This window comes from Moschus berezovskii, chromosome 4, assembly GCF_049115385.1.
Source record: "Moschus berezovskii isolate FMDL1 chromosome 4, NW_MosBer_1.0, whole genome shotgun sequence".
NCBI classification, from domain to species: Eukaryota; Metazoa; Chordata; class Mammalia; order Artiodactyla; family Moschidae; genus Moschus; species Moschus berezovskii.
The window spans coordinates 10,811,576-10,827,331 of record NC_142463.1 but is presented as its reverse complement, the minus strand read 5'-3'; the positions used below and the strand labels follow the sequence as shown (position 1 = coordinate 10,827,331).

Genomic DNA, 15,756 nt, shown 5'->3' with positions numbered 1-15,756 from the left:
TTTAGAAATAGAAGCCACTGTTGTCTTTATAAAACACAGAATTGTGCTGCTGCTGTTGCTTGCTTCAGAAGAAACTGTACATTACAGCTGCTGGGATAATTTTACAATGGACTGGACAAGGTACAGCTCAAAGCAGGACACAAACACAAGTCTCATAGGGAAACAAATGCAAACAAGTACACAGCTGTGGGGCTCCAGGGACATTTCCCCATCCATGCTGGACTTGAGAGGGATAAAAAGTTTAGAAACTAAAGTGAAACCCAGAGTAGTCACACATGCCCACCAGATGGCTGCTAAGTGCAACATCACACACCAATCAGGCTGGACTGTGTGCACAGGAAAGTCATTTCATTTTTCCTTATTGCTACTACACCAGGGGAGTCAGTGCATTTGACACATTGTCTTTATTTGCACAATCCTTGGAGGGTTTCCTATTTTCCTTTTTAAAGAAGGAAATCTGCCTTTCCTCACCTTTTTCTATTTTTTTTTTGTTGTTGTTGTTGTTTTGAGCCCATTGCCTCCACCACCTTTCTTGGGCTCCCGAACAGCAGCCAGAGGTTCTAAGTCAGAAGGAGTAGAGTAAGGGGAGAGCACCAACCTAGCCTCTCTCCCTGCCCAGGGAGAAGGCAAGTCCTAATATATGGGAGAGAAGAGAAAACCAGAGAATCCTTTCTCCCTGATCGGCTTAGAAGGCCAAAGAGGAAAGAGAGCCCTGCAAAACCCTGCCACAATCAGACTTTAAGAAGGAAGGCATCCCAGCTACCATCCAGGATTGGCCATGGCCCAGCAAATATAAAAATAACTTCCCCCTGATGTAGTTTCCAAAACTGCATCTTAGTCAGTTTGAGATGACTTTCTACCCTGAAGGGGAAGGACCATTCACCTTTCTTTGTTACACATAATGCCAAGTCTAAAACACTGTCCCACTAGCCTTGCAGATATCCTATGGGTCAGCTGAGAAATCACTGTGTCCCCTTGGCTGCCCATCTTGCCAGCCTCATTTACAGAATTCTGGACAAGAAAAAGAAAACTATCCAAAAGCATCAATGTTTAGCCAGAGGAGGCTACAGAGGAGCTACTGAGTAGATGGGAACCAGGAGTTTTTTAGGGAGGTTTCACACTTCTAGTTACCTTCTTTTTCAACATTAATTTAAGCCTAAGTTCCCAGCAACAACAGCCTCATGCTTACCCCCAGAGGCCAGCAGTAGCACCTCGGCCCCAATGAGTCAGGCTGGACTGGAAAAGTGATCAGTGAGCAGGGCTCTCCTTTCCCATGTTTTAGCCAAATTCTCTCCATTCTCTTCCCATCCCTCCTTCCCCCATGTCTATCCCCTAACCCTTCAACCCTGGATAGCCAAAAAGGTCAATGCTAGGACATCCTCAGAAAAGGGAAGCCCCAGGTAGAGAGAAATGAAACCAGATCTAGAAAAAGCAACAAGAGAAACCAACTCCAGAGAGTGGACAGATGTGGAAGTTGCCAGAAGCCTTCCTGATTTCATGCCAGATGGGCAGGCCTTCTGCTAAACCTTCACATAAGTTTGAGGGCGGTCCAATCCAGGAAGGACATCACTAGGCTTGGAAAGCAGATTCTTGGTCTTCTGCAGCCAAGGAGCTAAGCCTGACCTTGCCAGCTAACAGTGGGATCATTGTAGCCATGCAGAGAATTCATCATCACATAGGCAGATAGGCAGGCAGGTCAGCAAGCAAGCTGAATGAAAAGAAAAAAATAAAACAAGGCCAGGGAAAGAGAGAGGAGGAAAAGGAAGGCAAAAGAGTAGAACAAATGGACCAGGAGACTTGTCTAAGAGGATGAGGCTGGGGTCTCCCCAGCACTTCCTCTGAGCTTAAGTAAGAAGCACCACTTTAACCAAATCAAAGAAAGCCAAGCTTGTTGCCAACACCACTTCTCAATCTGCATGCACCACCTTTCGAAGAAGAATCCTCAAGGTAAAGGGTGTTTTTCAAGTCTCAAAGATAAAAAGAAAGAAAGAAAATCACAGCAAGATGTCATGTTCTTGCCATTGCCCAAGCTGTTTCTTTCATTTATTAAATGGCACGTAAATGCCTAAGGGCTAAAAAATGCCAAGCCTCAGCTCAAGACCCAACTGGAGAGAGTGAGGCAAAGAGAGAAAAAGGAGAGAACACAAACTCGTTGCTGAGAGTAGGTGGCTGCCACCAGCTCTCAATGGACATTTGCAAATGCTGGTGAATGACTGGACCTTCTAGGAATACTGCCCTGATCCTAGCCCCAAAACACACCCAAGAAGAAAACACTCAGAGCCCACTGTCCCAAGAGAGCTCCTCTCCCCAAAGGGTGACTAAACACGAAGTAGACAATATATGAAGGCGATGGACAGGGCAGATGGGAGTGTTGGCATCACTCTCTTAGGCACTTGTGTAAGGAATGTAGGCTCTCCAGTGAGCTGCCTCCTCCCAGAGCCCTCCATTCTGTTTTCAGCTGGGCTGTGCCCACAGGGCACCCCATATTGTAGCCAGTAGGAAAGAAGTAAAGGAAGAGTTACTCAACAGTCCTGATGCCTTCTCCATAATCAATGTTTGTGCTACGTTTTGTGAAGTTGCTGAACAAAGTAGCCAACCAGAACAGAACCTGGGATAGACTGTTTTGCATAGCAAATCTGGGTCTGTACAAGGGCTGCTGGGGAGGGGAAATGGTAGCTCTACTGCATAGGCCCATATTCAGACCGGCCTTCTGCTGGCTGGCCTTGAGCCTGAGCTAGGTCTAAAGAGTCATGGCTTCATCACCAGATTGGGGTAAACCCAAGCCCAGGCTCCTCAAAAAGAGGAATTTCCACACTGAAGCTGCAACTCCTCATCCCAAGCAGTGGGACAGGAAAAAAGGAACAGTTGAGGAAAGAGGAAGCCTTGCTTCAAGGCCAACAGGCCCCAAGCTAGAACCCCCTACTTTTCCAGTTCTTCAAGACAGCCAAACCCCATCTCTACCCAGGAAGACAGGAAAAAAAAAAAGAAAAAAAAGCCCATGCCATCCACTCACATGCCCTAGTGGGAAATCAGGAAAAAGTCATTTGTGTAAACAGAAGCAATAGGGAGCAGCAAAATCCCCAAGCCTATCCACAGGACACACTGAAATCTGGGATAAGCCAAGTATCAGAGGATAGTCCAGAGGAAGGAAAGATGCACTTGCAGGAAAGAGTGCAGGGCAGTGCAGCAGAGGTGCCTGCAGCAAGAAAAGGGTACTATTTGCACAAAGGGTGGAGCCTGAGCCCCACTTGTGGAGATAACCACACCCTACAGAGCCAAGCCAAAGCAGGCCAAAGAACAAGTCAGGTACATAGTTCCTTTGATGGCTCAATGTTTCTGGGATGTAAACTCACTGGGCATGGGAGGGATTTATTTCCAGATTTTGGCAATAGACTCAGGTTATGGTACAAAAATAACATTTAGTTTTTGCTTTTTTCCCCCCTTATTTTAGACCTAAAGATCATCTGTTGTAAGTCACCCCAGTTAAAAAATATTGAAACATAAAGAGGCTTGACCATCAGGGAAAAGCAGCCAAGAGTGAGAATGCTATGAAAGTTAACTCCAGACCCAGGCAGGTGGGGAGAAAGCGGGGACAAGAAGAAAGGAAACATAAGTGGAAAGGCCAGGGGCCAGTCATCTCAGCAGCTCCTAGACTTGTCATGTCTGAAAGTGCAAATGTCAATGGATTTTAACCATCTTGAGGTCAAGATCTTTTTAAAAGCTCAATGAATGTGGAAGTCAATTCCTTCAAATGCAAAATAGCTGGCGCTCTGGCTGGAGGCGTGTTGGGTACAGGGTATTTCATCCCAACCTACCTCCTCTCCCACCCCCACCCGGTCCCCACCCCCCAAAAGGTACAAAAGGTTGCAGTTCTGCAGCATTACCATTACAGGGAAGGCACTGGTTACCCACCAGCAGGCGGAAGGAAGACAGGGTCGTGTCACTTCAGAGCTAAGTGCCATAGTGCCTTAAGTCTTACTAGGGGCTGGATGTCTGTCAGGTGTAAGGTGCGGTAGAAAAGGTAGAGAAAGAGGAATAAGGGAAAGGGGGGGGTGGCAGCTGGGGGAGGGGCAACCAAAATCATTAGCATTAAAAATCTTCCTACAAGCTGGATTCTCAACCCATTAAAACATCTAGTATCCTAAAATATTGATCTGCATCTGATTTCGTTTTTCTTCTTAAACAAATCTAGACCTTTTCTGATTAAGGCTCCTAAAAAAATTCTTCCCTCCTCCCACCCACTTCCTCAAGCCCCTCACTTTTCCATCTAAAGTATCAAACCCAAACCTACCAGCTTTTGTCCGCAGGGCTGCAGAGCCGACCTTACCAAGCTGTCAGGCATGAGTCTTTAGCACTGTGAGCCACATGAGTCACCTGTGTGTATGGTGGGCACCACTGCTGCCTCTCTTGGTCCAGTGGGTTCAGGGCCAGATATAACAAGATGGGATGTGGGGTTGAGGGCATGAGGTGAATATCAGAGATTTCTGGCTGGTGGTCTGGCTTACTGGCCCTGTTCCCCACCCTTTTAGCCCCCTCTGCAGAAGGAAACAGGGCCTTCTGCATTCCTCCCTACCCCACCTCCCTCTTCCCTGCTTCCTCTGGATTTGGGCGGCACAGCTCTTGGGGCTTGGAAAGCTTTCTTCTATCCAGTGAGGTAACAGCGTTCTGCCTTCAAGCGAAGTACATGGTGCGCAGAGTATCCTGGTGAACCTGCACGGCTTTGGCCAGGGCCTGGGGGTCCCGCCCATTGCTCTGCCCCGATATGTGGCTCCCCTCTCCACTGAAAAGGAAAAATGAAAGAAGTCCTTCCTGGTGAACTGAGCTGCCACTAACCCTTCCCCCACCCTTAGGGTGCCAATTCCCATACCAGTTAAGAGAAAACCCCAACCCAGATTTGGGCTGACAAGCCCCAGGACACCAAATTGGACAATCCTCGTTTCCTTCTACCCAAGGAAAGTTGAGAGGGTCTGGTACCAGAGGCTGAAGCAAAAAGGAAGCCAGCCTGATTCCAGGCCTCACCTGTCATGCTCTTTGTCCACTAGGTGGTATCGTGCCCGGAAAGCCACCAAGCGGGCATAGTAGGCAGGTGCTGGAATTGAGACGGAGCGTGTGCATCGTACATAAGTGTGGCACAGCTGGTACGTCAAGATCTGGAGCTCATCCGCTGTGAAACGGTTGTCATCCCAAAGGACATAGTAATGGGATGGTCGGCTGGTGCCCTGGGAAGATAGGAAGGTGAGGGGCCCCAGGTTGAGCAGACGGGATGGCTGACAATAAGGAATAGGATTACCATTATGAGTATGGCTGGGTTGGAAGGCCCACCCATGAAAAGGCAGACACAAAGCCACCTTTGTCATAAAGCACCTATTGTCTGGGCAACCTGACTAAGATGTTGAAAGTACACTTATGTTCAAGTGCACAAAGGGCTTATTAAGAGAACAATCCTGATTTGAATGCCACTCAATGATGAATGATATATTCTAGAGGCAATGGGAATGATCAACTATCTTTGACCCACTGGATACCCCAGGACATAGCCCAGCTACCTGGATGCCTGCGTGGCTGCACAGATAGAAGTCAAACTCAAATGGGTGGGTGATGTTGGTGTCCACAGTGGTCCCAGCTGGGATGTTACCACTCTTCCCAATCTGTATAGAAACAAAGACAACCAAGATCCCAAGACCTGCCTGGCCCTAACTAGGGCCCCGACTCAATTCTAACCTGATTCCATCAGAATCCCAAAAGTAAAGTAGAAGTTGCTGTTCCCAGAGAGAGTACTGGGCCTTGAAATAACAGGCTTCTAAAGGTACACAGACCTGTGTTTAAATGCTGCTTTCACCATTTATTAGCTGTGAGATCTTAGCAAGTTATTTAACCTTTCTGAGGTTAAACTGGATTTAATAACAGTACCTACCTCACAGGGCTGCTGTGAGGAAGACGCCGTGCACAGTGTCTGGCACATAGAAGTTCAATAAATGGAAGTTCCCTTTCCCATCTCTGGGAGCTGGTCTATATATGGGGTCTATAGGCCAGGGAGCTAGGAGGAGGGAGATCAAGTATAAGGGAAGAAGGGAAGGAGGGGAGAAGAGGGAAACAAAGGAAAGGAAGCAGCAGAGGAATGACCACAAGAGTTAGGGGGAAGAAAGGTGCCAGGGGCAATGGACAGGCCAAGGACTAAATCCCCAGATTTTATTTCAACAGCTTCTTTCATACTAAGAGAAGGGAGACAGATAAGGGTACAGTGACTTCCTCAATCCCTCACTCACTCGCTCATTCTTGTCAGCACAAAAAAGGCGGGTGTGATGGCGTTTCTGCACCACAATATAAGTGATTCCGGGCTGGTAGTCCTTTTCCAGTTTGATGCAGGCATCACGAATGGCCAGCAGCTCATAGTGGAGGATCTAGGCACAGGGTGAGGAGGGAGACAAAGAGACATACAGCTCCTCTTGAGTTCATCCATCTTTCTGAACTAATGGCTTGCCACTTGTAATACGGCTTTTTGTTCAGCCTCCCTTACCTCAGAAATATTGCAGGTTAAATTCCAGACCACTACAATAAAGTAAGTCACACGAATTTTCTGGTTTCCCAATGCATACAAAAGTTATGTTTATACTACATTGTAGTGTATTAAGTGTGCAGTAGCATTATGTCTTAAAAAAAAAAAAGAAACAATGTGCATACCTTAATTTTAAAAATACTTTATGGCTAAAAAATACTAACCATCACCTGAGCCTTCAGTGAGTCATAGCAGCAACATCAAAGATCACTGACCACAGATCACCATATCAAATAATGAAAAATCTAAAATATTGCAAGAATTACCAAAATGTAACACAGAGACATGAAGTAAGCAAATGCTCTTGGAAAAATGGTGCCGACAGACATGATGGATGCAGGGTTGCCACAAACCTTCAATTTGTTAAAAATACAGTATCCGTGAAGCACAAGAAAGTGAAGAGCAATAAAACGAGGTATGCCTGTAGACAGTTTACCTGATATGTTCCTATAAAACCTAGCTGGGAGGCTTAGTATCAGCAGACAGCACTCACCTGGTTCCTATGCATAGTGAGATCTAACATCAAGACATAGAATCAAGGTTCACAGAAAAATCATAATGCCCAAGGTAAGGACAATTTTAGGATTAGGAGGAAAATGGGCGTTCCCCATAGGAGCAAACAAGGTTGGGGCCACCACAAAAGAGTAGACACAGAGTTCAGGAATGGCTGCAGAGGGAGTAGATAAATTCAGTTCTAAAAAAAAAAAAGCAGTATCATAAGAAAACAGACTCGTTAAAGAAGCCACAGGTGAAAAACCATAGGCAGTAGCTGCCTTGTGGCCTTGGATGTCAGATATAGGGAGTAAAAACTATATGGTAGAAGTAAATAGAATTTAGAATCAATTAGAACTAAGTTTAAACCCCAAGCTTTATCTAATTTTATTACTTTGAGCAAGTTGCTGCTGCTGCTGCTAAGTCACTTCAGTCGTGTCCGACTCTGTGTGACCCCATAGATGGAAGCCCACCAGGCTCCCCCGTCCCTGGGATTCTCCAGGCAAGAACACTGGAGTGGGTTGCCATTTCCTTCTCCAATGTGTGAAAGTGGAAAGTGAAAAGTGAAAGTGAAGTCGCTCAGTCGTGTCCGACCCTTAGCGACCCCACGGACTGCAGCCTACCAGGCTCCTCCATCCATGGGATTTTCTAGGCAATAGTACTGGAGTGGCTTGCCATTGCCTTCTCCATTGAGCAAGTTACTTAACCCCTTTAAGTCTCATTTTCTCCACATTTACTAAAGTTACTAATAAGATCATCCTCACAAAACTGTCCTGAAGACTAAAACAAATAATTAAGTGGAAGCATAAAAAACCTAATAGGGGCTTAATGACTGCTGATTGCTTTAAATAAGCAGTTTGAATTTTAATCCTAGGCTACCTGAAGCCACAGGACATCTCTGAACAGATACATGTTATAAATTTATCTGGTACTTTAGGAAACATTGTATGACTCGGAGGAAATTGAACATAATAGTTAAGAACATGAACTCTGCAATCTGACCAACTTGTCTGAATCCTAGCTCCACTGCTTATTAGCTTGGATGACACTGAAGAAATCATTTAACATTTTCAAGCCTCAGTTTCATCATCGATCAGGTGGAATAATAATTATTTCATAGGATTCTTATAAGCACTGAATAGAGCACAAAGTGGTTAGCACAGTTCATGGCACATAAGAGATACCCAGTAAATGGCAGTTATACTACTTTTTATTAAATGGTAGAAAAGGAGATCAGTTCAATATATTAGTCTAAACAATAAACTATGAAGGCTTAACAGGGAGATAGAATGGAAAGAACACTATAAAGGTCAGTAGCAGTGTGGCCACCAGATCAGCAGGATCACTAAGAACCTATCAGAGCTACAAATTTTAATGCCCCATCCTAGAATCACTGAAGCAGAAATTTTAAGAGTGGAGCTCTGCAAACTGCTTTAATAAGCCCTTCAAAAGATTCTGATGGATGCTAAAGCTGGACAGTGAAGTGAAAGTCACTCAGTCGTGTCCGACTCTTTGCAACACCATGGACTATACAGTCCATGGAATTCTCCAAGCCAGAATACTGGAGTGGGTAGCCATTCCCTTCTTAAAGGGATCTTTGCAACCCAGGGTTCAAACCCAGGTCTCCCGCATTGCAGGTGGATTTTTTACTAGATGAGCCACCAGGGAAGCCCAAAGCTGGAGAACCACTGGTCTAAAGAATCAGTCTTCAACATGAACTAACTAGTAAATAGGCACTGAGGGTCTTTTATTACAAGAAATGTCTATCAATTACTGTACACACTATCTCTCAGTTGGGATCTCTGCTTCTAAGCCTATTCCATTTAGCAAACCTCCATAAGTAGAAGCACCTCCCAGTCCCAACAGCTTAAGAAAGGGAGCAGTACTCTCTGCTACCATTAGGCCCTATGGCCTCAATGCAAAGGTTTTCTTGACCTATTGTGGGCCCTACCTGGGGAAGCTGGCCTTCAGGAACCCCATCTCGGTAGAAGATGATGCGGGTAGGCTTGAAGCGGGTGGACTTGTAGAACTGGATGAGCAGCTCACGTACCATGTAGGATAAGTCTTCAATGATCTCCTGCCGTGGTCGCTGCACCCGCACAGTAGCACAGTATCGGCTGGGGTGGGCATCCATGCTGCCTACCACCTGATAATCAAAGAGGCAGATCAGCTCCTAAAACTTCCACCCTCCCAACACTGTTAGTTCTGGGTTTGGGGAAAGACCTCTTCACACACACACACACAAAAACCTACGAAATCGAATGCATAGGTCTTTTGGATTCAATAGACCTGGTTTTAATCTCTGTTCTATCACACACACGGAAGTTATTTAACCCACCTGATCTTCTTGTTCATCTTCTCAAATGGCGATAAGAGTAACACCTGCTTGCAATACTGTTGTGGCACACGTAAGTCATCATGCACAGGACCTCACCCACAGTAGGGACTAGATAAATTTGATTTTCCCACCCCTTACAGAGGGGCATGTGATGGTTCAGCACTATCAGCTCAAAGAGTGACCTCATCCAAAAAGCAAGCTAATCTTTTCTTCAAGAGCTAATCTGCCCAAGGAAATACAGTGAACAGTGCTCTTGTGGATGGTAGGAACAACATTATTTTCTAAGGGGACAGTGGCCAGAGACTTAGGATGGATGGCCAAAAGGAAAATAAAGATAAGCATAGTATAGGGTTTCCCATATTTACTGAGATAGGCCCAGTCTGCCTAGAGAAACATGAAAGTTCAAGAAAAAGAAATGAGAAAGAAGGCCTGGTCCAATTAGTCAACTGAGAAGCCCTGTGAGACAGGGAGCAGCGATGTCAGGAGAGGAATTAAAGAGCAATCTAAGCTACTAGATGGGTCAGGGGTACAGGTAGCAAAGAGTAAACTAAGTAATTCACTTAAAAGGGATTTCGGAGAGGAGATATGGTCCTTTCCATATCCCAAAAGTGGGCACAGGAAGAAAGAGGGAAATTCAAACACAGAACAAAAGTGATGGAGACATAACCAAGTCTCTGGCCCCAGTCTACTCTCTCTGAAAAGAAGATATCATACAGAGTTAGCTTTATTAAAAAAACCAAGAGACTGGTTAATGGGGATGATCAGTTGAAATAAAGAGATCTTGTGAAGGATCAAGCACCACAGTTGAGGGAAGGAAATCAGGTGTAGTCTTGGGGGCTCAGAAGAGAACCTTACGAGGAAGTTGGAAAGTATCACTCACTGCTGTGATAGAAGGCTTTTTCCCATCCCCTGCTGGTGGGTGTGTAACATCTGCTCCCAGGAATATCACTGGTTGTTGAAAGACTGCAGAGCTAAACAAGGAAAAGAAAACAAATGGTGAGGAGTTGGTCTTCTTTTCCTGGCACCATCTGCACCCACTTTGGTCCCCTCTCCCCTGTGACTCACTCTGCCTGGAGAGTGTCCTATCTTTTCATCAATCTCCAGTATATTACCTTGCTTGACAAGGGCAAGTAAGCAACAGAGTTCATACCGCTGGTGTGGGACTAGGATGTTGTTAATGCCACCAAGTTTGACATTGATCTTCAGGCAAAGGTTAGACAGAGTCTGAGGCGAGGTCTTGACCACGTTCTTCACTTGCACACACTGTGTAGCCATTCCCAACAGAGTATCTCCAACACGTTTCACTTCAGCTATGAGCAGGGAAAGAATTGATTAGTGCATTCAACAAATATTTACTGAATGTCTACTTGATTCTAGGAAGTATACAAGGTGCTAGGGAACACAATGGTGACCAGAAACACATAGGGTCCCTACTCTTATAGTGCTTACTATCTAGTGACTAATTTTAAAAATCATAAAAAGCATAACAATGATAAACGCTACAACAGGAAACTTCACAGAGGTATGACATAAAGAACACATGGTGTAGTGTAACAACCTAGCCAGGAAAGGATTCTTCACAGAACTGAAATTTAAAGGTAGAAAAGAACTTACAGGGGAGAGAGAATATGGAAGAGAGCATTCCAGGCCAAGGGACGAGCCGGCAAAATGCACTCTGATAGGGGACAGAAACACAAACTGAAGAAACTGAAAGGTCAAACCAGCTATAAAGGAGAGCAAAGGAACTGCCATGTGAGAGAAAGAAAGTGGTGATTAGACCGACCTAGGAAAGAATGAGGGTAGGTTAAGAAGGCAGTTGTCAGGATGGAGAGACACAGATTCAAGAGACTATGTAAGGGAAAATAATTTTATGGATAACTTATGAGTTTCTAGACTTTTGTAATAGAACAGACAGATCTTAAGTTCTTTTTGAAACATTTTGTGTTTGAAGTGCTTTTTGGTCATCCCAGTGAGTATATCAATCAGGCAACTGAGTACAGCAATTGGAAGTTCAAGAATAGTCTGAAATGGAGATGTAAAATATGACATATTTAGGTACAGGTAGTAATTGAAGACATGATCTTGAGATCAACATGGAAAAGAACGGAGTGAAAGAAGAGGGCTTAACCTCGATTCTTGAGGAGCTCACAATACTTGCAGAACAGGAAGAAGATGAGTCTGCCAAGGACAAAAATCCAGATATCTAGGAGGAAGATCAAGACAGTGTTGCAGCATGAATGCCAGGGAAGAAAGAGTGTTTCAAGAAGGAGTAAGTGTTCAACCAAGTCAAGTGCTGCTAAGAGTTGTAAAACGAGGACCAGAATTGGCAAAAATCAATGGACAGAGACAAAAACTATTTTTGGTAATATCAAATACCATGGAGGAAACATGGGATCAATAAACAGTACAATATATTTTCAGTGGGAGAAATTTGAGACTATTTAAAAAGCTAAGGGATCATTTCTATCTCCAAGAGATACGGTCAGAAGGAAACCAGTGTCTGTTGAGAACATTCAGGAAAACCAAATAAAATTCATAAGTCATCTTTCTGAGGGCAGTAGAGAGGCGCTAAGACAAAAGAACTGGAAGAGCTAACACTTCAGAGAGGAAGAGAACCTCACAGAGGTGAGCCATGCTGCAGCTGCTTTGCCCTGGGTACGTCTGCTGATTCCAGATGTGGGCAAGAGACTGAGATTCTAGGCTTTGCACCAAGAAGAACCACTGCCAAGGGACAGAGAAAGCAACAGCCGTTTCTGGCAAACACAAGCTAGTGCTAAATGTGAAAGGTTAAAAAGACATTTAAAAGAAAACACAGACTTGTATCTTCGTGACCTTAGGATTTCTTAAACAGGACTCAGCAAGTCCTAGCCATAAAGGAAAAATATTGATAAACAGGACAACATTAAAAATTTAAATTTCTGTTCAACAAAAGAACCCATTAACAAAGTAAAAAGGCAAGCTACAGATATGTGTAGTACACATAATATTTAATAAAGGAATTATAAAGAACATCTAAGCCAATAAAAAAAGAGAAAGACTTGAGCAGGCACTTGTCAAAAAAGGCCAGTGAAACAGCCAATAAAAATATAAAAAGATACTCAACCTCATCAATCACCAGAGAAATCAAATTGAAAAGCACAATGCAGTACTAACAAACATCCACATAAATGGATAAAATGAAAGTGACAATACCAAGTTTGATAAGGATGTAGATAACTAGAACTCTCATTTTGCTGCTGATGGAAGTATACATCTGTACACTTAAAATCCCTCCTAGTTACACACGCAATAGAAATGGGCACATATATTCAAAGGACATGTACAAGAATGTTCACTGAAGCATTATTTATAACAGTAAAAGCCTGAAACAACCCAATTATGTTCATCAACAGCAGAATGGATAAATACATGTAAATTGTGTTAAAATCACATAATGGAAAAACTATAACAAACTACAATTAAACAAACATGGACAAATCTAACAAACATAATGTTGAGTGAAAGAAGACAGACACATAAAAAGGTACATGATATATGACTCCATTCATATAAAGTTCAAAGACAGTCAAAACCAATCTATGGTGTTAGAAGCCAAAATAACAGTGGGTATCACTGATAGGAAGTTATAGTAATCAGTAGCCTGGGATTGTGGTAATGTTTTACTCTCAGAACTAGGTACCCCTGCTGTGACACTCTATGAGAATTCATTGAACTGACCACAAAAGATCTTTATATGTATATTATACTTCAATAAAAAAATTACATTTAAAAAATTATATCAATTTAGTGGACAGGAAGGAGTTAGAAATACTAAGGACAGAATGAGGCATGTTAGCAGATTAGAACTGGAAATGTGACACCGTCCTTTTACACTTTTGGGGCAATTACAATGCATGTGGGCCTTGTTTTGACTATCACTTGGCCTCTCAGGAAGGACGGTGAAGGACCTTTCAAAGAATCTGACTGTTCCTCCTATGTACAGGCTTAATTCCTAGTCAAATGCCCCCATTACCTAAGTGGTATAATCAAAGAAGAACATGTAAGTGAAAGAAACCCAAGGTCATAATCAAGGTATGAAGCTGGAGAGAGGTATAACATGACTGAGCCCAGGGTAGGGAAAACTCTCTGAGTAACACCTGACTTCTCCAAGCATGCCACACTACACTACACAGGGAGGCCAAAAATATTGGATTCTCCCTTTATGGAGGGAACCAGAAACATGGCTAATTATTCAAGGAAATTCTCCTAAAAAGCATCCTTATTTTCTAACCAAGGGACATCAATTTAAGGCCCAAGAGAGATGTGATTGGACATCAACCAACTTTCATAAGTACTGAGTATCATGTCAGCGGAAGGCTCTACCTTGGGTATGTATGTACAAAGGGAAGAAGATTTTGAGCAGAATCAGATCCACTCCATGCTCAAAACAATTAATTGGTCAGCAACGGGATGCAATTTCTAGATGAATCCAGAAAGAGACCAGTTAATCTTCTAGGTAGGATGAAAAGAGAAAGCTTCCAGGAATAAGTACATTTAAATCAGAATTTGAAGGATAGAGAGAATTTTAAGGGCAAGGTGGGGCATAAAAAGAGTAGATATTCTAACCTAAAATCACAGTCTATCTCTTTCTATCACCTTATCCTTCCTTTACTTTCTTTACACCTTTACCCTTTCTTCACAGCACTTCTTGTTTTGCTCCTCGACTGCAATGTAAACTCCTCAGGGCACAACTTTGTCTTGCTGCTGAAGTCCTAGCATCAAGAAATGGCCAATACATGGTAGGCTCTCAATAAATACCTGCTTGGAAGGAAAAAAGACTAAATAATTAAGAGCTTCTGATTTCCAGGCGTTAGAAGTTGTGCTTGCTTGCTTCTATTTTGCTGTTAATCTGTATCACATTGAGACCAATGACATGATGACTTGTGTGTGAGGAAATCGGGATCACTCCTTGCAAGGTGGCATTACCCAGAATGAAACCTAACCAAAACGCTGTCCTACTGGAAAAATACAGATACTAAGAGCAAATAAAACAAAAAAAGTATTTAGATATTTCAGGCAAAGGCAAATGATGTTAAGCAAATCCAGAGACAGGAAAGCACAGAAAGAAGGCGCATTTAGAGAGCATCCACTAGGTCACAGGCACTGTGTTAGATGCTGTCTTTTATATAATTAATTAATGAGGTTGAGAAAGGTTAGGTAACCTAAGACAGTAAACTGGCATAGTCAGGATTAAAATCCAGCTCTATCTAATTCCAGAACAAGTGATCTTTCTGTTATATGTAGCGAAGATACGTACAATATGAAGCTGAAAAGGTTAAACTAAGATCAGGGCCCCAAAAAACTTCTATTTTGAGAATGGGGACTAATGAAGGTTTTTTTTTTGAGAGTACCATCACAAAAAGTCTCATCCAGTAATCTATACAAGAAAGACTTAAGAAGAAATGTTAGAATTAAATTGAGAAGAATGGGTGGCGAACAGGGAATACCTCTTAACATTGTATTAAAAAAATAGCATTAGAGGTAAGCAAAGAGAAGACAGACTGCCCCCAAAGTTTGGATAAAGGTACCCAGAAGCAATTGTGATGCCAACACAGAAGAGAAAAGTAAAGAGAAGGGCTTACTGGTAGACAGAGAAGACAAGCTACCAAAGAGACAGTTCACCCAAACACTTTATAAAAGCAAAGGGCACAACTGTTTTACCACGAATGTATTCAGGATCTATCAGTGCTTCTTTTCATACACAGTACGTGATCAATGAACTCTTGTGGAAGGAAGAAATAGGAACTGCAGAGAGGTCAAGTGTTGAAGGAAGATTTTAATAATACATGATAACATCTAACAACAGTTGATGACCCAAACAACTGAACTGTGGAGAATTTCACTAGAATGAAAAGAGAGAAAATGAGGGCAGAGTACAGAATTCTGGAAAATGCCAGGCATTCCTGGTAAAGACAAAAACAATTAAAGAGAGACAGGAGAAAGTATCCAGAAGTCAAAAGGAAAAAGGTCATTGGCAACCCTCTGCAGAGGAGGTTTAGGAGAATGGAAGAGGTAAGATAAATGAAAAAAGCTAAGCAGTAAGTGGCTGGTGAGGAAGTGGGGGTAGAAAATGTACAGAACACATTTAAAAACTCTTCAAGTTTTTTTTTTTTTTCTTGAATAAAAGCAAGAAAATAGAAAGAAAAAACCTAAAGGAGATGGCATGACTGTGGTAATGTACTCTAAAGATGTTTGAGGGTTAAAGTGTCCCAAAGGTAGCAGGATGAAAGAGAAACAAAGAGTACACATGAGTTGAATAAGATCAGAGGAGAGACACCTCTTCATTTGAAGAGGAGAGCTGGAGAAGGAAAAAAAAAGGTGAGAGAAAAAC

At 43.0% G+C, this 15,756-nt stretch overlaps 1 protein-coding gene across 2 annotated transcripts in view; it reads right to left on the bottom strand.

The window, feature by feature from the left end:
• AGO1 (argonaute RISC component 1) overlaps positions 1-15,756 on the bottom strand; it is a 35,112-nt gene continuing 19,356 nt past the window's right edge. For both annotated transcript variants that reach the window (XM_055402946.2, XM_055402947.2), the window contains exons 13-19: positions 10,537-10,696; positions 10,267-10,357; positions 9,000-9,194; positions 6,267-6,401; positions 5,547-5,648; positions 5,020-5,219; positions 1-4,780 (exon numbers count right to left, since the gene is read on the bottom strand). In XM_055402946.2, the coding sequence (XP_055258921.1) occupies positions 4,672-4,780; positions 5,020-5,219; positions 5,547-5,648; positions 6,267-6,401; positions 9,000-9,194; positions 10,267-10,357; positions 10,537-10,696 (992 nt within the window). In that variant the 3' untranslated portion in view covers positions 1-4,671. The remainder of the gene's footprint in view (positions 4,781-5,019; positions 5,220-5,546; positions 5,649-6,266; positions 6,402-8,999; positions 9,195-10,266; positions 10,358-10,536; positions 10,697-15,756) is intronic.